At 46.4% G+C, this 14,029-nt stretch overlaps 5 protein-coding genes across 5 annotated transcripts; 3 read left to right on the forward strand and 2 right to left on the reverse strand.

Moving 5' to 3' along the window:
- Nucleotides 1-521: 521 nt before the first annotated feature.
- GL218_09144 (Mitogen-activated protein kinase) lies at nucleotides 522-1,762 on the forward strand (the record flags this gene model as incomplete). Its single annotated transcript, XM_033585970.1, has 4 exons — nucleotides 522-634; nucleotides 696-891; nucleotides 950-1,331; nucleotides 1,386-1,762. The coding sequence occupies 4 exons, from the start codon at nucleotides 522-524 to the stop codon at nucleotides 1,760-1,762; spliced, it is 1,068 nt and encodes a 355-aa protein (XP_033439970.1).
- A 1,760-nt stretch (nucleotides 1,763-3,522) lies between these two features.
- Nucleotides 3,523-5,096, reverse strand: GL218_09145 (Oxidation resistance protein 1; the record flags this gene model as incomplete). Its single annotated transcript, XM_033585971.1, has 3 exons — nucleotides 3,523-3,690; nucleotides 3,839-4,357; nucleotides 4,491-5,096. 3 exons carry the CDS (start codon nucleotides 5,094-5,096, stop codon nucleotides 3,523-3,525), a joined length of 1,293 nt encoding a protein of 430 aa, XP_033439871.1.
- Nucleotides 5,097-6,081: 985 nt separating this feature from the next.
- On the reverse strand, nucleotides 6,082-7,075 carry GL218_09146 (Uroporphyrinogen-III synthase; the record flags this gene model as incomplete). The annotated part of the gene is made up of 2 exons (XM_033585972.1): nucleotides 6,082-6,713; nucleotides 6,775-7,075. The coding sequence occupies 2 exons, from the start codon at nucleotides 7,073-7,075 to the stop codon at nucleotides 6,082-6,084; spliced, it is 933 nt and encodes a 310-aa protein (XP_033439869.1).
- A 473-nt stretch (nucleotides 7,076-7,548) lies between these two features.
- On the forward strand, nucleotides 7,549-8,202 carry GL218_09147 (Mitochondrial FAD-linked sulfhydryl oxidase ERV1; the record flags this gene model as incomplete). Its single annotated transcript, XM_033585973.1, has 2 exons — nucleotides 7,549-7,622; nucleotides 7,704-8,202. The coding sequence occupies 2 exons, from the start codon at nucleotides 7,549-7,551 to the stop codon at nucleotides 8,200-8,202; spliced, it is 573 nt and encodes a 190-aa protein (XP_033439870.1).
- A 1,276-nt stretch (nucleotides 8,203-9,478) lies between these two features.
- Nucleotides 9,479-11,212, forward strand: GL218_09148 (Pyruvate decarboxylase; the record flags this gene model as incomplete). Its single annotated transcript, XM_033585974.1, has 1 exon — nucleotides 9,479-11,212. One exon carries the CDS (start codon nucleotides 9,479-9,481, stop codon nucleotides 11,210-11,212), a length of 1,734 nt encoding a protein of 577 aa, XP_033439876.1.
- Between the last annotated feature and the right edge of the window lie 2,817 nt (nucleotides 11,213-14,029).

The raw sequence follows: 14,029 nt of genomic DNA on the forward strand, positions 1-14,029 counted from the left end.
TTTTTTTTTTTTTTTTTACGTCTTAAAACCTCAGCTAACACATCATCTTCCAGCTCAGTCGGATAACCGCAGCATTGACGCACTAAGCTGAGTTCGACGAGCATAAAGAAGCACCGATATTTCGTTCGCCAGCTTGAAAGAACGAAACGAAGCGACGCCACAATAAAGCAAACAACCCGACTCTTTGCGACTATCGATCTATCGGAGTATTAATCTCTACAAATCATACTTGTCGGCTCCGCATTCTAGGCGAGTTGGACTCTATTTCGGAAAGTGCGAATAGCGTCGTCTCGTCGTCCAATATCCTGTCGAGTTGTACTCCGCTGAGTGGAGCGTGCACGAGTTTTAATATTCCTTGGCGAGCCGAGATTACCTATATAGGCGCTCTTATTGCCCTTGCAGGACCCTAATAAATCCGCTCTTGAGGCCCGAGGCGGTGGAATCTTCAAGCTCTTAGGTTCCCTCCCGCGTTCGGTCTTGAATTCGACTTACAGCACATATTTCCTTAACAACACACCATCATGTCGCGAGCAAATCCTCCTAATCCGGCCGGATCCCGGAAGATTTCTTTCAACGTTAGCGAACAGTATGACATTCAAGATGTTGTGGGCGAGGGAGCTTATGGTGTCGTCTGGTAGGCTTGTAGATATCTTAAAAGTCCAAATCAGGTCAGATTATTAACCAACCGTACATAGCTCGGCGATACATAAGCCTTCAGGCCAGAAGGTCGCCATTAAGAAGATTACTCCCTTTGATCACTCTATGTTCTGTTTAAGAACTCTTCGAGAGATGAAACTTCTTCGATACTTCAACCACGAGAACATCATCTCTATTCTTGACATCCAGAAGCCGCGCAGCTACGAGTCTTTTACCGAGGTGTATCTAATTCAGGTACGAGATGGATGACCTTGGAACCCATGTGCAAGGCTAGTTACTGACGGTGCTATAGGAACTGATGGAGACGGATATGCATAGGGTGATCCGCACACAGGATCTATCTGACGATCACTGCCAGTATTTCATCTACCAGACTCTACGAGCGCTAAAGGCCATGCATTCCGCAAATGTGCTTCACCGAGACTTGAAGCCTAGCAACCTCCTGTTGAACGCTAACTGCGACCTGAAAGTTTGCGATTTCGGACTTGCTCGATCGGCGGCGTCTCAAGAGGACAACTCTGGTTTCATGACGGAATACGTTGCTACTCGATGGTATCGTGCACCCGAGATTATGTTGACCTTTAAGGAATATACAAAGGCTATTGACGTGTGGTCCGTGGGTTGCATTCTTGCCGAGATGCTGAGCGGGAAGCCCTTGTTCCCTGGAAAGGACTGTACGTGACTAAATTACCTGGGAATCAAACGAACCTTTTGCTAACAATGCGTAGACCACCATCAGTTAACCCTGATCCTGGACGTCCTTGGTACCCCTACCATGGAGGACTACTATGGGATTAAGTCTCGCCGCGCTCGCGAGTACATCCGCTCTCTTCCGTTCAAGAAGAAGGTCCCATTCCGAACTCTCTTCCCCAAGACTTCCGATTTGGCGCTCGACCTGCTCGAGAAGTTGTTAGCCTTCAACCCGGTGAAGCGCATCACGGTGGAGGAAGCTTTGAAGCACCCTTACCTCGAACCGTACCACGACCCCGAGGACGAGCCTACCGCACCCCCGATTCCTGAGGAGTTCTTCGACTTCGACAAGCACAAGGACAACCTTAGCAAAGAGCAGTTGAAACAACTCATCTATCAAGAGATTATGCGGTAGAACAGCGGTTTCTTGAGCAAACTCAGGATTCGGGAGAGCATTTCGCAGCTCATGCAGAACCTTAAGATTCGAGATCGCACCCCCTCGCTGGCGGATCCACACAAAAGGCATCGCCGCTGAGGGATGGCGCTTGGTTTTGCATAGCGGGTGGCGGCGGCCTTGGAGAGTAACTGGACGGTGATAAACATACCTTATTCGAAGATTAGTGTGGAGGAGTAGTGTACCCTAAGATATAACTCGCGAGGGGAAGGTGGAGATCTTATGCCACGAGATCTGGTGCGGGATCTGGCATGACTGTGGAGAGGCCAGATGGATAAGGATATATCTTGTCTTCTCTCCGATTTCTTTTCTTTACTCTTGCTAGTAGTAAAACAGACATTTTTTTCTGGTACTCTATTGCCTATAGCTTGTTTGCTTATTGAATTATGTGCTGGTTGTTTACTCGCCAAGTAAATATCGTTGAGGCTCGGTCGTGATTAACGTAAGGTTATTCGAGAATATAGATCAACACCGAGCATGAATAGGAAGATGAATAGGCAAAGTATTCAAGGACTGCTCTTGTCAAGTAGTATAAGAACTCTCAAGTAAAACTAATGCCACGATATACTTTATAAATTTACGCCTTACGTGGTGAGTACCTGGTGTTTTAGCGTCTGGTATATGTTCTAAGGTGTTCTTGGGTTTGATATTGAAACGGTATGTTCATTGCAGATAGGTAGGTAGTATATAAATAAATAAGTCTTGGGTTGCACCACTGAGATTAGAGCTTCATGGGGTTGAGTTGCTAGTTATGTGATATATGTTATATAATTAGTATAGCAAATCGGGAGGGGTGAGTAAGTTGTATCAAGGCCAGTGTGCTTGTATTACTTTAATAAATCCAGGTAGTGTGTCTTCCGTTCTTTTAGGCTCTTTGCTATTTAGGTAGGTAGCTACGTGGTTATTGCGTACAAGAGGGTTAAGAACTTATATAATAACTAGGGGTAACTACATAACTACTACGGGCATAGGTTTTAGTCGTATCTCGGTTAAAACGTGGTAGAGGAGTGGTGTTTACTCACTATAATAGATATACATAGTTATAGCTTTACCTAGGTAGTTACGTGGTTTGTAATTATAAGGGCTTTTTATTAATTAATATACGGGTAAGGAATATAAAAACATGGGTTAGTTAACTTTAGAGCGGTATTTTTGTTCATGTTAAGGGTTTCTTTCTCTTAGCATGTATGGCTCGATTATATATATACCTATATATATAAATAACAATGGGGAGAGTAATTCGTAGACTATAGTAAAGTTGTGAATAAACTACCAGTTTGTCTTGGTGCCATCTCTACTTGTCTATACCTACTACTACTACTACTACCCCTTGACTCGTCCGTTTTCTTGCCTTCAAGGGCATCGCTGGTCCACATGTCTTATATCATCGTGTCTACGGAGATGTCATCGGATATAGCAAAATCGGGTATACTATCATTCTAGAAAGCAGCCTAGTAAGGTATTCTTGTTTGTTCATCCGTCCCTAGCTGATCTTTTCAAGAAGAATGCACAAAGCCAGGGCGGCCAACCTCTCACCACACATCCAAGCCAAAGTCAAAGGTAGTGAGCAGAATTAATATAATATATTTAGCAATTCCATCCACCGACAAAACAAAACAAAACAAAAAACAACCAAAAAATAGCAAGACGTACTTGCTTGCTTGCCTGCCTGCCCCTATGGAACCGGAACGCCTATTTGTCCCAGTCATGATCTCAGTGTTTTATCTGCTAGGTATTTCCAGCCCCTTTTCCATCCCTGCCTGGCCGGGCTTGGCTCGTTCATCGGTATACCGCATCATGCTACACCACACCACGACGAGCTTCCCATTGCCTTGCTGCTCGTATAAACACTTGCCGAAATTATCGCGATACTTCATGCTCTCCCCATCCTGATTCATTCCTATTAGTCGAGTCGAGCAAAAAAAAAAATCGAGTCGATGAAATAAATGTCACACAACCCTCATACTAACAACAACAACAACGACAACAACAATAAACGCCCCTACTACAGCATTAAACTTCGCATCAGCCACCTACAACCCACATCTCCACACCAAACACGTCGAACTTCTCGCCCTCGTCGCTAAGCGGCTGGTTCAAAAACGTATCGCACGGCGCGCTATGGCCCCGGGTCAGCCCGTTATCCAGCCACAGGCCGTAGGTGCCGCCGCGGCCGCCGCCCACGGACAGGAAGCCCGTCTCGCAGAAGATGCAGTAGTCGTTGGCGCCCGTGTACGCGAAGTTCTGGAACCGGATGCTCTGCACCGAAGCCGAGGCCGCTGCCTTGCCGGTTTCTAGGTCGGTCGGCGCGGGTGCTAGCTGGCTTGCGGGCTGGCGGTCGACGCTAGGGAAGTCGGCGTTGGTAGTGCTGGTGTTGGTGTTGGTGGTGGCGGTCGGGGAGGCGATCGTCGTCGTGCGGAAGTTCATGTTGGATGTGTCGGCGGAGGGGGGCGGAGGGAGAGGCGCGTGCAGGCTTGCGCGCCAGAGGAAGCATTCTCCTGTGCCGAAGTAGGATGGCGCTGGGTGTGGTGCTTCTGTCAGGTATGCGCCGAAGGTCTGTTGCGTGTATAGGTCAGCTAGCCGATATTGTATAGTTTGTTCCAAGATATATCCTCATGTCGTATTGTCGTTATGAACATAAGTAGATAAATAAGTAAATAGACGATTGGGCTATAAGAGAAATACTCACCCCTTCCCTCCCATCCCGTATAACAAGCACAAACCCGACCCTCCGTCCGCGGTACTCCTCACACCGCTTATACAGCGTAGCCAACGAACTGCCATCCTGGTACAAACTATACACCAACCGCCAGTCCTCGATGATCTTCAATCGTTCGGGCAAGAACGTCCTGATCTCCTCCGCCAGACCATGCGCTAGCAACCGCTCATCAGTCCGCGTGTCAGTGCGATAGCCGTGCAGCACCAAGGGCTCGAGAGAAGGCAGTCCACGCAGGGGCGACGGTGTGCGGCGCGTCGGCGGGATAAACGGCCCTGTTATACCGTCGCCCGCGCCTACGGGTTCCGAATTGGCATTGTATAGCTGTGAGTGGGAGAGGGGAGAAGACGTGGGCGACTCGAGCGAGGAGAAGCGGCGCCAGAGGCCGAATATGATGCCGTAGCCGCTGCCGGAGGAGGAAGGGCCCTGGGGCGGAGGAGATTGCGGTTTGGACTCCGGGAACGTGTGAGTGTGGGTATTGGTGTGGGATTGGTGGTGGTGGCGGGATATGGGGGTGGAGGGACCGGAGGATATAGGCGAGAGGTCTATTAAATCGGTATCTTGTCGGTTGATGCTCATGGTCGGTAGTTGGAGTTTAGGTCTCGTGAGAAATGCGCGTGAGTGATGGTGTGTCGATCTAGTTTCTAGGTAATCTAACCTAAACCTAGGTAACTTTTTAAGACCTTTAACTAGGTGATTTCCGATAGCAGTTAGACAAAGCTACCTAAGGTTAAGCAGCTAAGATGTTGGAGATCTGAATTATATGTAGGTATGGATGTAGCTCTGTTCTGGTTTCGTCTTAGGGTAGGTTACTCCGAATTAAGCTGCACAATCTTTACCTCTCCTTAGGCAAGGATAGGTCAGCAATGGAATCATGAATGTGACGTAGCGTGACGATGGCTGTTGATGGGTGGGTTTTATTTTTATTTGTTTTAGACAGCTGTGTTAGTTGCCTGTAGTGGGTAGTGGGGGTGTTGCAGCGGTATAACTACGTCGTATTGGCTAAGGTGGAATTTAGGTAGTTATTAATAGAGAGGATACCAACCATAAATTTTGATAAGGAAGAAGGAATTAAATAATAGTTGAAATAGTAGGAAGAAGAAAAAGTAAGTGAAATTAGGAAAGCTCGAGTAACGATTACCTTAGGTACCTACGTTTATATAGGTTACGTTAGGTACTTTAGGTAATACATTACATACAAAATATACCTTCAAATATGTACTTGCGAATACTTATCAAACAATTATTAAACTCGTACCACTTGGGGGTCTTGGAACTTGGTTTGTTTCTTGGAAACTTATTATTCGACAAATTCAACAAATTCCTTGTTGTAGCTTACATCTATTACAGTCTGTGTGTATCTGAATCATCATCTGGGTTATTATAGTTTATACTATTATATCTTATCATCAAGATGCTATTCAGGCTTCTTTTGTTCAAGTCGTTTCATATATGATTTTAATATGCATATACGAAGTAGGCTACACGCAATATATTATACGTAGGTATATATCCAGATCTAAACCCATAGCTCTAGTCCCATCACCTACCTTAAATACCTAATCTATATATCCTTTACCATATTCTCCATTATGCCTTGTCGTACTCCTTCCGGAGTAGGTTCCTTAGCACATACTTTAGCCTCGTGATGAAACGTCTTTTTGAGATAATTCGCCGTCGTCGGTCCGATCGTCGCAATCGAGGTTGGCGGCTTCACATCGCTCGTCCTCTCGATAGCCTTACCTGTTTCCTGATCGAGTAGGTCTAACCCCTTCAACATACTGTCGCAACCTGTCGGTGAGAAAACCACAACCCATCGTTCCGGTCGGCCTGCTGTTCTCTGCAGTACGTCCGCAAAGTCGCTAGCAAAAGACTCCATAACACCAGTGCCATATAGCACTATCTCTGTTACTTTTATCTGTAGACTATCCGGCAGAGTCTCGTCCATTAGCGTCTTTGGTATAATGTCCCGTCTCTGCTCTCCTACTAGGAAGAGTAGCGGAGGCTTGGTGGGACGGTCTTTGTACCATTCGCCGTAGTGGTCTAATATGAACCGTGCGAGCGCATCGCCATTCCCAGTATGCTCGCCAAAGATTTGGAGCGGGGGTGTCTGGGGAATGACTTTGAGCGCTCGGGTCGTAGCAGGGCCCACACTATAGACTGGTATATCTTGGAGGTGCGGCCAAGTCTGATCACCTATTTAATTCCTACGAGTCAGAGACTGAGGACGCCGCTGAACACATGAGGGGCCTCGGACCTTTGCCCTCATCAACTAACTTGGCGAATGCCTCGACTGCTCTCTGCGAGGTAAATATGAGACCACCGTAAGCGCTATCGGCGTTACGGTTTATCCTCCTCTCCCGCAGTAACTTTTCGAATTGTTGCATACCGTCATCTTCAAACCTGTGCTGAAGGACAGGAACGAAGATGGGTTCAAAAGAAGGGAAACCATCACTAGGGATAGAAAATATGTCTTCATATGCATCGGTCGGCGATGATTTTGTCTTGAGGAGCAGCACAGGAACTTTGTCCAGGCTTGAGGCCGAGTCTGAAGCCATAAAAGCTAGGCAATCTAGATAATTCAGACAATGATGGTTAGAAAAGCATCGATTGATGATGTCTTTTCTATCTGAGCTTTATCAAAGTTGGCTTCATTTTAGTAATTGGAGCATCTAGCGCCAAGATTCACTCAAGATTTCCAAGCTTTTATCGATAAAAACCTTTAATCGATTAACTAAGTAATAACTAAGAGGTACCTAAGATAAAGTGGAAGTACGGAATACTTTCGCGCGTTAAGGAGCTATTAGGTAAGGCCATTAAAGTGGATCATTCTCTTCGGGCCGTGTTTAGTAAGTGGCGTTACCGGCCGCTGCCGGTACTCGCTTTACGCCGAGCTACTGACAAATCCGCTTCAGCTTAATTTATTTTTCCTGCCGACAACTTTCGATGTTGTCGCAAACTGTCATGAGCTTTCCTGCCGGTTCCTTTTTTCTTCTGCACTTATTCTACGCCGGTCGTACTAGTTAATAGAATGGCTGCCGACACGAGAGAGCCACAGCCCAACGAGCTGCCTAAAGGATTCGTCATAGGAAAAGATGGCAAGCCGTGAGTAGTTAAGCCATTATCACGATAGGCCGGTGGCTGCATTATTTCCCGCCAACCACTAATATGAGCTTATCTTTGTAGTTGTCGATCATGCACCTCGAAGAAGGATTTCTCTACGTGGGCACAGATGACTAAATCCTCTCTCAAGTCTGGTAGTAATGCTGCAACAGGCGCTGCTGTTGGTATCGGAGCTGGCGCGGTGGCTGCCTCAACGTTTTCGTCGCCGCATCCTACCCCGGATGATTGTCCAGCCGACGTAGAGACGCTGGGCCGAAGCACGTGGACCCTACTGCATTCTATTGCCGCAACGTATCCTAAGACGCCAAGCGCCGCTCAACAGTCCGACCTCCGAACATTCATGGGAGTTTTCTCAAGACTGTATCCGTGTTGGGTATGTGCCGAGGATTTCCAGCGATACATAGAGAAAGACCAGATCCAAGTCGGCAGTCGAGACGAGTTTGGAAGATGGCTGTGCGAAGCGCATAATGCAGTTAATGTCAAGTTGGGCAAGGAGAAATTCGACTGTTCTAAGTGGGAGGAGAGATGGCGAACCGGCTGGAAAGATGGGCGCTGCGACTGAGTCAGGATTCGTCGTCCGGGGAAAACTTACCTTACAATTATTAATTCGCGATGCCATCCTATCCTTTGGCCAAGCCAAGGCCTAAACCGGCTTTGATTACTAAGGCCACTGAAGTTGATCTGCGAGGGAATTTATTGACTTGTATTATCAATGTACAATACCAATGTCACGATAGAAGGGAATGACTGATGAAAGCGAGCGTCGCGTTCTCGAATTGAAAGATAGACGACTTCACTTTTCAAAATACTTTTTTTATTTTTTATTTTTTATTATTTTCTTGGTCTTCAAAATTGAATCCAATCGGTATTATCCAGCTGGAGTTGACCGGTTTTCTTATCATTATCCAAAAAAAGATCGACAATTATGATGCGCAGTAAATACTACTGGGCCGTTCCAGACCGGCGGCCAGGCTAGCCGGGGCTCATCGAAAGCAAACCGGGTTCGGCCGATTGGTTTATTATTAGAGAAATGGATACTTTTTACTGGTATGGTCGTACAATGAGCTGAGTGAGTGAGTGAGGTAGAGTTAGGGTAGGTCGATAATGATTGAAATTGAATTATATCGTCGTGTAATCTTAAGGTCTTAAGAAAAAGTCAATGCAAAGATGAGACTTGGAGTTTGTATGCAATCATAACGAATTCACATGTATATTCCCTGACCGACATAAGGGCAAAAAAAAAATTAATAAGAAAAAAATCAAGCAAAAAAACTCGATATCCATTGCATCATCGCCTGATCATCGCGAGACGCCGAAGATGCACCATGATCCACTGTAACAAGGCCCGATATTGTCAAGAACAGGCGATGCATACAACCGCCGTACGATTCCTTAGCCCAACTCCTTTTTAGATTTTCGTATCCTGCACTGCGACAACGGTAAGAGGCTGAGATATTTACTATTTAGCTGAAGTCCCTTTCCCTTGAGGCTGACTGAGAAATTTCTCTTTATTCTACTCAAACTGAATCATATCCGACTAACAACAATATCAAACCCTCATAGAGTGTAGTGTATTCCTAAGCTTCCGAGCCATTGTCAAATCAGCTTTCAGACTACTTACACTATACATCTCCATCTCCATCTCCATCTACATATAACTCTCCTATTTTACCCCTCAACTTATTATTATATACACATTACTTGTTATATAATCCCAACACTTCTACGCCACTTATACCTTACACAACAAACTTGTTAGATTTATTAATCGCCAACAATATATCATCTTTTTTTCAACTCTTATAACTGAGAGAAAGAAAAGTGAAAGATTCCTCACGATGACTAGCGAGGATATCAGAACGAAAAATCTCAAAAAGCCCGTTGACGTGGCTGAGTACCTCTTCACGAGGCTCCGCCAGATCGGAATCAAATCTGTCCACGGACTTCCAGGTGACTTCAACCTTGTCGCCCTTGACTATCTACCCAAGGCCGGGCTTAAATGGGTCGGCAACTGCAATGAGTTAAATGCCGCGTATGCTGCCGACGGTTACGCCCGTGTGAAGGGCATCAGCGCTATCGTCACCACTTTTGGTGTAGGCGAGCTGTCCGCTGTCAACGGTATCGCCGGCGCTTATAGCGAACACGTTCCCATTGTTCACATCGTCGGGTGTCCGTCTACCGTTTCTCAACGCAGCGGTCTACTGCTGCACCACACCCTAGGAAATGGCAACTTCAACGCCTTTGCCGACATGAGCGCTTCCATCTCTTGCGCCGTCGCTAAGCTCAATGATCCGGCTGAGATCGCTGGTCAGATTGACCATACCCTACGAGAATGTTACTTGCGCTCTCGCCCCGTTTATATCATGTTCCCCACCGATATGGTTGAGAAGAAGATCGAGGGCGAGCGTCTCGAGACTGAAATCGATCTGACCGAACCTGCTAACGACCCGGATCGGGAAGACTACGTCGTGGATGTCATTCTCAAGTATCTACACGCCGCTGAGCGACCTGTCATCCTAGTCGACGCTTGTGCCATCCGTCACCGTGTCCTCGACGAGGTCCACGAACTTATCGAGAAGACTAATTTACCCGTATTCGTCACTCCCATGGGCAAGAGTGGCATAAACGAGACGCATCCCAGCTACGGCGGCGTCTATGCGGGAACTGCCTCTGCCCCAGCCGTCAAGGAAATGGTCGAAGGCTCTGACCTCGTCATCTCCGTCGGCGCGCTTAAGAGCGATTTCAACACCGCCGGATTTTCTTACCGTCTATCCCAGCTGACGTCCATTGACCTGCACAGCGACCACTGCATCGTGCGATACTCAGAGTACCCCGGCGTGCGGATGAAGGGCGTCCTACGCAAGATCGTCGACCGCCTCGACGTAGCACAAGTCAAGGCCCTCCCGGCACCCAAGTTCGAGTCTCCTCCCGTGACGCCCGACGTCAACGCCGTCATCAAGCAAGAATTCTTCTGGTCGCGCATCGACCGGTTCCTCCGGGAAGGCGACATCGTCGTCACAGAAACCGGCACGGCCAACTTCGGCGTGTGGGAGACGCGGTTCCCGGCAGACGTGACGGCGCTCAACCAGACGTTCTGGGGCAGCATCGGCTGGGCGGTCGGCGCATGCCAGGGCGCCGCGCTAGCAACGCAAGATATCGAGGGTCTAGACAAAGCCCGGCGAACGATCCTGTTCGAAGGCGACGGCAGCCTGCAGCTGACGGTGCAGGAAATCAGCACGATGCTCCGCCACCAGCTGAACGTGATCATCTTCGTGATCTGCAACGACGGGTACACGATCGAGCGGTTCATCCACGGGATGGACGCGTCGTACAACGACATCGTGGAGTGGCGGTACAAGGACCTGCCGGCGGTGTTCGGCGCGACGGAGGAGACGGCGCGGTCGTACGCCGTGCGCACCCGCGGCGAGCTCGAGGACCTGCTCGCCGATAAGGACTTCAACGAGAGGAAGGGCCTGCGGTTCGTCGAGCTGTATATGCCGCGCGAGGACGCGCCGAAGAGTCTGATGTTGACGGCGGAGGCTAGTGCGAAGAGGAATGCTATGACGGAGTGATGTAGATGTGGATACGAGGGAGGAAGGGAGGGAGGGATGTGTGAAAAGGGGGGGCTACGCTGTTCATGGTTCACGGGTGTTTATGACTTAAGGGGAAGGCGTGTATGAGATATGACTTTGGATATATGGATGGGGCCTTGGCTTATTGGCTTCGACTTAGACGTTTCTATGTATGCATTTGGGGTTTGGTAATATCTCCTTTCTATTTAGACATGGTACAATAGAATCATATTGATCATTAAGTCCGGCATCGCTCTATTCAAGTGTTAAACATGTGTAATGCTATAAACGCCGTCTCTATGGATATACCTATCTAACTGAAGAAATATGTTCATTATGCAATTTTGTCTACCGAATTGAAACTCCATCATGACCTTTCATAGGTAGGTACCTAAGTAATTGGTATCTTTCCCGATACTTTATACAACTACCTCATCATCCTGCTGATATACGAAGTTATCACAATCTCTGGTTACTCCGAACTTTTTCCATTTTATCACATCCATAGGGCCACTACGATTGCAATGACCGCGACTGCAACCGCTACCGTAGTCACGACCTTCTGTTTTTCCAACTCATTCTGTTGGTCTTGGGATTTCACCTCCCAACGCTTCAATTGTTGCTCATGATCCTCCTTAATTTCGATCAAGTTCTCCTGGAATTGGGTTCGAAGTGATATGTATTCTTTAAAAGAAATTATTATGTTAGTTAATATCACTTTTCATGTATTTTCTTCATTTACCTTCTTGCTTAGCTTCAGCTAACTCTTTGAGCCTTCGTCGTAATTTGATCACCTCTTCATGGGCGCTTGTACTGGAAACTTGCTTGTCTAGGAGTTTATAGATGACTCTCTCGGCTGACTCGGGCGTGTCATCGTGTCTCATAATATTTGCACCGTCTGCTATCATACCTTTCCAGAAGTTGGATTTCTCACGAAGATCGGCTTCTCGAGAGTCGCCTTCGTGCTGGTTGGCTCCAAGACTATCCCACTTCGTCGTCAGCAATATAACATTGCTCATATCCCCCCCGGTAATCTTTCTGATGTACTTAAAGTACTCTATGGAGGATAGTCTTATTGGCTCATCTTTGATGTCGCGCGCGTAAATGAGCCCAGACAATGACTTGCCATGATGTGAGATCTTCAGCCATTTTCTAATGCGCTTGAGAACTGCTATGTTTTCGTTGACCGTATCATTGAAACCCGGAGTGTCAATTAATAATAATCTATATCCTGGGATCATATGTTCTACCTCTATGGCAAAACAAGGTCCTATACCATAATTAACGAATATCAGCCTCTATAATAGGATGATGGACTAACCGGTACTGATATTATGTCCAGGCACATCGGCAGAATCCCTTGTGCTGAATTTCGAGATGAACTTGGATTTACCGCATCCGGTCTTGCCTATGACTGCAATGATTACATCTTCTCGATCCCTTTCAATCAGGTCAGGCTCTGCACCCCATATTTGAGGACTCTGTGTTGATAGGCTGGTTTCCATTGTATCATCACTTATTGAAGAGATACTAGTGCTGTCGCTCGAGGATAGGTCACACTGAGGCTGGAAAGGGATACCATGCGTGCCATTATCCCGTCGTTGATTTTGATGAAACTCGGTCGTCTTGGTAAAGTTCATGTTGGATCGTATAGTTTGTTACATAAATAAGAAATACTCAAGTTTCTGTCAATGCAAATGGCTTGTAGAGCGAAGATTGTACAGAAATGGGTTCACCAATAGTCATCAGCTATTAGCTCAGGCCTACACCAAGTATTCTAGTTTAGAACGTGCTGTTAGTTAATAGGAGCATACCTCTCACCTTATGCATTTGGAATTAGGGCTATGCAATTAATCCCTCGTGCGTCCTTTTTATGTCGACGGGTAGGTATAATCTTTACTAAAGACATGGGAACTTGCCGTGTATCACCGACTAAAATTCTAAAAGATGATGGTAAAGCAACCTAGTATCTGTCAACCACATGAATGGAGTTGTGATTATTTATACAAGGGTGGTGTCGTTTTTAGGTCGCAATAGTACAATCCCGTATCTATATGATATATGAGTGATAGCGAGTTTCAGTATAATTGTGCTACGTAAGGAGAATTGAAATAATAAATAGTTGACCTTTGATCAAAGATTACTTAAGCTATGAATTTTCGACCCTGTCTTGAACATGTGGAAGTGGATATGAGAGATGAAGAAGATCGACTTCCGCCGAGAGATATATAGAAGTTAGATGTTTGTGTGGCTGAGAGAGTTTAACCGTGTGTGGGAAGGAACAAGGGATAAATCCACATGTAAGATTTTCACGTGGAGTTTTGGATATTTCTAATACAACATCTTTTTACCTATCATTCTACAAACAGGAACGAGGTTTGGTTCTATTGTGTTTAAATATGATTGGCTACTGGCTCTGTAGGGGAATACGGTAGTTTGTACGCTGCTTGAGCGTTACGAAAAATAAGCAACGTTACCTAGGTCTATTTATATCTCATCGACTCCGTATTCAGTCTGGCTTCCAAGGCTCGATCGTATGACATTATTGGCCACTTCCTTAATCAACACCCCCTTTTATCTCTGAGATGCCGTTTTATTCAGCGGTTTAGATCTAGCCCTTCATGTAATTTTTTACTCATATCGTCTTGATTGGTAGAGTGCGCGTTTCAACACATTCATATGGGCACCTATATCGTTGGTCCGAACCAAACCTACACCATAAATCATCTAACATTTTAAAGACGCACTATAAGTTGTATTGGGTAAGTTACTAGGAGGAGGATCTATTATCAGTGCGCATTTGTCACGAAACTAAGC

The sequence above is a fragment of the Daldinia childiae genome (genome assembly GCF_008694065.1).
Source record: "Daldinia childiae strain JS-1345 chromosome Unknown Scaffold16, whole genome shotgun sequence".
Classification (NCBI taxonomy): Eukaryota; Fungi; Ascomycota; class Sordariomycetes; order Xylariales; family Hypoxylaceae; genus Daldinia; species Daldinia childiae.